Genomic DNA, 8,627 nt, shown 5'->3' on the forward strand with positions numbered 1-8,627 from the left:
AAAGGGAGACGCTCGCTGCACACCTGGAGACTCGGGCTAGACTCAGCTGGAGACATGCAAAGACTCGCACAACACAAGCTCGGTTTCAAGCCGAACAACCCTGCTCTCAACCTCTTGAGAGCGCAAGCAATACAACACACAGTGGACGTAGGGTATTACGCTCCAGCGGCTCGAACCACTCTAAACCTGCTGTGTTCATCGCGTTTTTCCACCGAGATTGGGTTAATACTAGCGAACCCCCGAGTACTCACTCTCTGGGTTTAGTCGGGTGCATTACGCCACCCGGCTGTGGGTTTGCACACCACGACACGCGGTGCTTCTTTGGTTGTTCAGTTTGTACACCGCTCTGCAAAACATATTTGCAAACAAAACCAGCCAGCTTGATCACCACAACCCTTAAAAGAGAAAGCAACTTCCTTATCGCTATATTAAAAAACGATAGGGCCGTACGGTTTGCTAAATGTACGGCCTGCACAGTATCTATCACATCGAATTTTCGGACACATGCATGAAGTATTAAATGCAGTTGAAAAATAACTAATTACATAGTTTAACTGATTAGGACGAGATGAAAAGGTAAGTCTAATTAAATAATAATTAGATATTAATTACCAAATAACAACGAAATGTGCTACAGATCCAAATTCTAACTTTTTCACCAACTAAACCCCCCTGCGGGTTAACCACCATCTTGTTCGAGATATGTACTCCCTCCGTCCCAAAGTAAATGCAAATCTTGGACCAAACAATAAACCAATGCTAGGTGTAAAATTACAAAAATACTTCTTGTATTTTGTGATTAGTGGACGAGTTGTTAGTTGTCTTTTGTGGGAATTTTTTGAAATTGTCTTGTCTTTTGTGGCAGGTAGGTCAAAGTTAGTAAGTTTTTTGGAATAAAATTTGAACTCTACAGTTGCAATTATTTTGGGACAGATGGCGTATTTTATACTGGCAACGTGGGGTGCTAGACAGCTAGAGTGTTTTTTCCCGCACTTGCTCGGTGGAAAACTTCGTGCCAAAGTATTGAAACGAGCTTAAACAGATTAGAGTAATAGAAAAATGCTACTGCCAAGTTGGGCCCACCGCACCAACGCTCCCCCCTCCCCACGCAACAAGACAAAACCCGCCGCGCCCCTTCTTCCCCACTAGCGCCAGCCTTCTCGGCGCGTGCGCGTAGAGCCGAGCCCTCCGCCCTCGAGCGCTAGCGTGCGAGAGAGCCCACACCGAGCGCCACCCATGGAGTGCCGGCTCCCGCTGGTGCTCGGCCTCCTCGCCTGGGCCGCGGCGGCCGCCACGGGGGGCAGCGCGCAGGCGCTGGCGTGCGAGCCCCACAACCTCGCCACCCAGATCACGCTCTTCTGCATGCGGGCGGGCCATCCCACCGCGCCCTGCTGCGAGCCGGTCGTCGCCTCCGTCGACCTCGGCGTCTCCTGTCTCTGCCGCGTCGCCGCCCAGCCGCCGCTCGACCTCGCCCGCCTAAACGTCTCGGAACTCCTCGCGCTTTACACCGCGTGCGGGCGCCTGCTGCGCACCGGGGGCGCCCACCTCGCCGCCGCCTGCCAAGGTACGTGATGTCCGCGCCCGCCCGCCCGCTTCTTCCCTCTCTATCTGGATCTGCGTCAGTGCCTTGCGCGAGTTGGGTGTGAGATTGCTGTACATGTTAGTGCTCCTGGTTTGTAATTTTTTGCCTCCCTCTCTATCTGGATCTGCGTCAGTGCCTTGCGCGAGTTGGGTGTGAGATTGCTGTACATGTTAGTGCTCCTGCTTTGTAATTTTTTTTGCCTCTTGAGTTGTTCGTAGTTGCGATGTGTTCATGTTGTGCTAATTAATGTTGTGCTACTGCTTTGTGTTTCATTGCGTGGTTGCGATAGTGTTTCGTTGCGAGTTCCCATCTTCGAATGTTAATAATTGGAATCTGCTCTGCTTAAAGGGCGTGCAATCAGAAATGCTCTGCTTATTTAAAGAGCCTCTTGCTACTGCTGCGCGAAAAAGGTTTGTTGCGTTTCTAACTTGTAACCGTCCTCCTCTATCTGATCCTGTGCAGCAGACAGTGCACAGCCTGCAGCTTTTCAGGATTCCGGCTGCAAAGACCATGCTGTTTGGTTTCTCTTTGCCCCCATTTTGTTTCTTGGCGCTCACGTAATGGCGCCTCGATGCATGCTTTTTCTACCCAAAGACGATACTACCCTTGCAACATACTATAGTATATTCTCTGCTGTTTGAATCTGTGAATTATTGTGGACTAACGCCGTTAACCTCTCTTGTCTCTTTGCGTGCAGTTCCGTCGCCCCCTGCCGCCGTCCCCATCATCGCCCCACCGCCTCCTGCCGCGCCTCGCCACAGGCGGCTGCTGCTGCCGCCGGCACGTGTGTCCAGGCCACCGAGAGGAGCCTGCAACAGCTCTGCTCTCGCCTTCACGGTTGTGGACCAGTGCCCGTCGTCCCCCGTGGAGCCGCCGCCTCTAGGCTGCTGCGCGGGTGTGCTGGAGATCGTGGACAGCGCGGACCGCTGGTGCCTTTGCAGGGTCGCTGAGGAGATGGGATTCTACGATTCCGACATGACCGTGGACATGGTCTGGAGCCTCTACCGGATTTGCGGGGGCCGCCAGGAGGCCGTTCCCAATGACCGGGAGAGTTGCAACCATGTGCCGGCGCGGTCTCCGCCTCCGCCTCCTCCCCCTCCGCCCCGCCAGCTGCCCCCGCCGCCCCCGCCATCGCGGCCTGCTCGACAAGAAGGCCTGGATGGTTGGAGGCTGGCCCTCTTCATCGCGTCGGTCGTGGTGGGCGGCAGCATAGTGGTGTGGCTGTCGTTGTGGCTCGCATCTTGGCTTGTGTCCTTGAGCAGGACGCCGGCGGCGGCAGAAGGTATATATTGCTCTGCAGCTTTGCCTTAGTTTGGGTCAAAATATATAATGCAACATTAATTAATTCAAACGGTCCGGGGCATGCAACTAATCATTCCATCAATTCTTTAATCTGTCTGTGCAGTCGGCTCCACGGTGATACCAGCAGCGGGGTCTATCGGACTTCCCGTGGGCCAGCAGGACCAAGTCCAGGAGGCGGTACGCGCATCTGGCGCTGGTGGTGGCCTTCCTCCCATAGGCGTACAGGATTCGCCGCCTCCGGCTCCGCTGAGGTTCTCGCCGGGCCACATCCGAGCGCTGGTTAAGGATTTGTTGGAGCACTTCAAGTGGGCCCCGCCTCGCAGGAACGACCCCGCCTCCACCGGTCCGCCCCCGACCCCCCCGTTAGTGATCCAAGGATCTTGACATGCATGATAGGGCTCTTCTATCTTGCTCTCCTGGGGACGATGTCCTCCTGACCACTATATGGGCCTGAGGCCATTATCTACTATTTGTTGCTTAGGCCCAAGACCGTATATCGAACTGGGCTGAGCCCATGGACCTCGCTACCGCGGCGGCATGTGTCGCGGGTAATAGGATCGGTCGTCGGGAATCGAAGGCGTCGAGTAAATCTTCTCTACTACTAAATTGAACATCGGGAGAGAAAACTTTCGTGCGACTATAACCACTTCCCATGTGGCTTTGTTCAACCTGGTAGTGGTCTGGGTTGAATTTGGTTTTAATGGGCCGGTTTTGTTATTTGGTTTCAATTAATTTGGTGTGTAGTGGATCGACACATCTAGTGGACTGATTTGATTTGTTCTTTCTCTTTACTAGTTCGATTCGGTTTGTTTCAGTCTCAAACCTAATCCTCTAGTCCTTCCTCCCGTCGCTGCGGGCTGTGGCCGGGGGGCTCGTGCGCCGGCGCGCCACCGGGGCCGCCGCTTCTCCGCTGCCGGGGTTGCCCCTCTCGTCGCTGCGGACGAAGAGCTCGTGCGCCGTCGGGGTCGCCCCTCCCGTCGCTACGGACGAAGAGCTCTTGCACCGCCGGGGTCGCCCCTCCCGTCGCTGCGGCCGGAGAGCTCGTTCTTGCGCCAATCTTGCTGGTGCCGCTGCTCCCCCGACGTCGGGGCCGCCGCCGCCGCCAGGGGCCTCTGCACAACTGCACCCGCATCTCCGGCGCAGCGGCCGAGCCATCCTCTGTAATTGAGTGTCTCTTCGCGTTTGAAATCTCGGGATTTTATTGCGGGCATCCTATGCGCTCGATTTGAGCCTCGGTGGTAAATGCTTCCACGGTTGTCGCGGCAGAAGCTCTCGTCGCTCCAGCAGTTCTCGTCGATGATGGTGGGGAACCGCCGGTCATGGGGGTAGTTCTGCCTCCACATGCATGCCAGCAGTGAAGAGGTGAAGACGCATTTCCTGAGGGACTCTGTCCTCACGCATGCTTCGATCACCCGCTCCGCTGCTTGGGCCTCTACCCTTGCCGTGTGTTTCTGTCAAAATCAACATCACTTCAGCCCGTATGTCATTTCAATCTTCCATTAACTACTACAATTTGATCGATTCAAAATATCTTGCTAGCACAAGAAAAAAGTTTCACCGCTAAAATTCGAGAAACAAGCGCATTTGTCCGCAGCAGATAGATGGTAAATGAGCTCTACTCCATCCGTCCTGAAATATAAATTATTCTGGGAGTGTTTTACTGTATCCAGATTCATAGAATGTTCAATAAATCTGGACATATAATTTGTTTAGATTAAGAGAATGTTCAATGAATCTGGTAAAATGCCAGAATGACTTATATTTGAGGACAGAGTGAGTATGTGCGTTAGGCAAATTGACAGAAAGGACTAAGACTGTGGCTTAGCAACCTAATCAAGATTTTTACCGAACTTAATACGAGCACGAAAGTCAAAGGCTGTCCAGGTCAATTTCAGTTACCACAACATATGACAGTCAAAACCGCTTTGTCGTGTGAGATGTCCTGTCCGTCTGATCAAAGAAGCTCCTCATGCGATCCCCAAGTCCCGTCGCACGCCTTCCTAGTGATGCCGCCCTATCCCTGTCACACGCCATCCTCGCGAGACGCTTGGTCCCCCACGATCCCATCCCGTCGCGCTGTCATTCCCTGCGATCTCGTCCCCCACGATCCCAACCCGTCGCGCTGTCATTCCCAGCGATCTCGTCGCACTGCCTCCACCCATCCTTTGCGATCCTTTCCGGCGATCCCGCCTCCAGGCCCGTCAAACGCTGTCTTCCTGCGCCCCGAGATCCATCGCGCTGCCCGCCAGGATAAATGTAGGTTCGACCCCCAATCACACACCTCTTATTCCAGGATAAATGTGCGTACGCAGAGATTCGAACTCGTGTCCAATGGCTCGCCCATAGTCTCCGCTACTATCCCACCCACTCAATACATGTGTACATAGGAGACGCTATCCTTTTGAAATAATCCGGGAGGACCATTTAGTACCGGACCATGACCATTTAGTACCGGACTATAACACCACCCGGTACTAAATGTGGCATTTAGTACCGGGTGGTATTATAGCCCGCTACTAAATGGGGTGTGTGTGTGGGGGGGGAGCCATTTAATACCGGATCATAATACCAACCGGTGCTAAATAGTGGTATTTAGTGCCGGTTGGTGTTATGGTCTGGTACTAAATGTCTCCAGGGGGCGCTGTGCTATACAATCGGTATTAAATTGGCATTAGTACCGGGTTTAAAGCAACCGGTACTAACTCAAGGTGAATGAATGACTCTTTTTCTGGTAGTGTCCTATACATTTGTCCTAGCTATGGTTAAATCCGGGACCAATAAAGTCTTTTGTCCCGAATCTATAATCTAGGATCCGTAGGAGGCAAAAAAAATCTTTTATCCCGGGTGGGCACTTCAATCGGGACTATTTAGTCCCGATTGAAGTGCCCACCCGAGACAAAATAGGCTAGCTCCAACTCATGTTTTATTTATCTCGAGCTCTCTCTTTGTCAGACCTGAGGCAGCGGGACAACTTATAGGCATAGATTGTTCTAGAGCAAGAAATAACGCATGGATGTACCTTGCCTCTTTTGTAACTACCCGAATAGGTGTGAACTAGCTGCAGTGTAAGAAAACTACCCGACCGGGTTGTAGTCTCCAACAGTACCCAGCTAGGACTTTCCATGTAACTCTATCCCCCCCCAGAATATACAAAGACGAGCAGGTACCCCCTCGAAACATATCAACACCTAAGGCAATACAAGCAACCACACATGACATAGGATATTACGCACCTCGCGGCCCGAACCTATCTAAATTCTTGTGTTCCTTGCACCATCGAGTTTCAGAGCTAGTCGATCCCTTGCCTACAATCCTACTGCTAAGGTATCCCTGAGCAGGCTTAGCAGCTAAACACCGACAGCTGGCGTGCCAGGTAGGGGAGTCGGTGAGTTCATCGGCGAATTCAATGGCCGGATCAAGCGACGACAACCCTATGCCTGAGGGCACGACTCTTGTTTTCAGTTCATGGGCCTATACGGCTGATGGATCGGGCGGCTTCTCTAGCCACCTCATCACGCCTAAAGAACCAGAAACGAAAACTAACAACCAACCCGCCGAAACATACAATGCCGCAGAATTCGGCGGGAACCAAGCTCTATCCCAGCTCGTTTCGGAAACCGTCGAGAATGCATCAACTCCAACTCACCCTCAAAAGTTAGCCGAGTTCGATACAAACTCCAATTTCGAAAATTTTCAATTTTCCGAAACTCTTGGAAAATACGTGGCTTACCTCAAGTCAATCAAACGCCCTAAGATCGTCAACTCAGAACTACTCGATGGAGTAGATTGAGTTTTCCGATCAATCGCAGGGTGCATCAAGCTTGCGAAATCTGCTCTCGGCTCATTCAAGTCTTAGCAGAACCCAGAAACATTAAACTCACCACAAGAGTGGTCGGGCGATATGTTCTCAGGGATCGATCGAGTAGACTCTACACTCATTGTCTGCTTTAATATGGCCGAAAGTACTCTGCAAAACAAGAAACAAAATTCGGTGGGAAAATTATGTGGGAAACCTGAGAAGGCAAACCCCAGACTTGAACGGATGGGACCGCCTCTCTCAGGGAAACCCCCGAATCCCTCACCGAAACCTGCTCACAAGTGGAGTCCCGAACCAACCGATGTTTCTAATCCCCTATTTGATCAGGATTTCGATCAATTCATGGAAAGTTTCAACAACCTCGAACCATATGATGATCTCGAGGATTGGTCAGACAATGTCGACTTGTTTATGGATGCCGTGTCCCACTCACCACACATGGCAGACATCCTTTGGGAGGAAGTCAAGCTTAAGAAGCAAAAGGGAACTTTCAAAACCCCCCAAAAAAATCTAGGGAGTCAATTTTCGACAAACCATGGACAAAAGAGCCAGAAGGATTAACTCCTGCCCAATCCTGGCTACATTGGATGAACAAGAACGCCCTCCAAGTAGAGATGGGCATCCCACTTCTCATTCACCCAAAACATACATACTCCAAAATTGGTGGTCTAACCGATTCCGGCTCCGAGTACTCCTACGATTCGGAGGATGAGCTGGATAACCTGATCTATTACAACAAAGAAGTCAAATCCAACTCGACTAAGAACTTCAAGTCTGATCAGAACTCCTTGCTCAACTTGGTCATATATGCGACACCGGAAGGACACACGGTACGCTTGGAAGAACTGGGGCTCAAGAACCAATCTGTTGAGGCCTCCAGCCCTTAGGTGGACGAGCTTCCGTTCCAAGAAGGTGCCCCATTATACTCGCTGGGAAACAATGAAAATCAAGAGGTCGAGAATCTCTACATGAAATCCTCATGATTCGCATCTCTGAGCTCCATGAATTAGATGATGATTCAATGGAACGTCTCAATCTTGACAACTACAACTCCGAGGACTACGACAAGTACCTCTCTAACAACATGCATGGAAGCTACTCCCTCGGCGATCACTGAAGTCAAGACTACTATCAAACATGATCCGCCTCCAGCTCCACCAGCCGTGACGGTGACCGTCCAGTTGGAAGATGAGCCTGTGGTGGAGGATCTTTACGAGCGCCGTCGTGTACTCAATCAAAAGAGGGCATTCAGGCGCCAGCGTGCCATCAACCATCGACAAGAACTACAGAGCAACAACTACGACTATTCAAACAGCGATCTCTGCAACATGATCAACATTGTGCGTGATGCACGCAATGTGATCATCTCAAGGAAAAATAAGTGTGAGGAGATAGAGGCTTACAACCCTTCTTCCAATTACCGCATCCCAGCACACATCTCTGGATCTTTCAAGAAGCACAGGCAGACAAGTACCACTCCTCAGGGCAAGTCCCGTGGTCAGCACCGTGCAGAAGTGCCTATTGGAGGAGACAAGATCAACAAAATGCTCCAACGCAAGTTCTTCATGGACCCAAAGAGCTCCCATACAGTCTTCCAGTGCAACACACTCCACAAAGCTCTCTGAGCACTTCTGGTGAACGAAACTTTGCCAAAAATCTAGTCGACTACCTTGTCGATTAGAATTATACCTAAATATTTTCATAATCAGTCATGTAAACCATTGCTCAAGTACTCGTTACTATGAGCAAGGGGTAGGTCTTAAGAGTCAGAGTCTGTCATTTTTCAATTCTTGTAATCGCGACAGTTATCAAAAAAGTTGATTTCCGTATAAATCGACTACTTGGCTTCTTCCCTCAATCACGACCTACACCCCTCTGTGGAATTACTTCGAGTCTCTTGTCACCCCTTAAGACATGCGACAACTA

General features: G+C 51.1%; 1 protein-coding gene across 1 annotated transcript; it reads left to right on the plus strand.

The window, feature by feature from the left end:
* Positions 1 to 1,236: 1,236 nt before the first annotated feature.
* LOC120678054 lies at positions 1,237 to 2,893 on the plus strand. The gene is made up of 2 exons (XM_039959214.1): positions 1,237 to 1,564; positions 2,280 to 2,893. Exons 1-2 carry the CDS (start codon positions 1,237 to 1,239, stop codon positions 2,891 to 2,893), a joined length of 942 nt encoding a protein of 313 aa, XP_039815148.1.
* The last annotated feature ends 5,734 nt before the right edge of the window (positions 2,894 to 8,627 follow it).

The sequence above is a fragment of the Panicum virgatum genome, chromosome 6N (assembly GCF_016808335.1).
Source record: "Panicum virgatum strain AP13 chromosome 6N, P.virgatum_v5, whole genome shotgun sequence".
NCBI lineage: Eukaryota > Viridiplantae > Streptophyta > Magnoliopsida > Poales > Poaceae > Panicum > Panicum virgatum.

Coding starts and splice junctions, on each gene's coding strand:
- LOC120678054 (XM_039959214.1), top strand. CDS start 1,237: ATGGAGTGCCGGCTCCCGCTGGTGCTCGGCCTCCTCGCCTGGGCCGCG. Junction 1,565..2,279: donor CCTCGCCGCCGCCTGCCAAG/GTACGTGATGTC, acceptor CTTTGCGTGCAG/TTCCGTCGCCCCCTGCCGCC.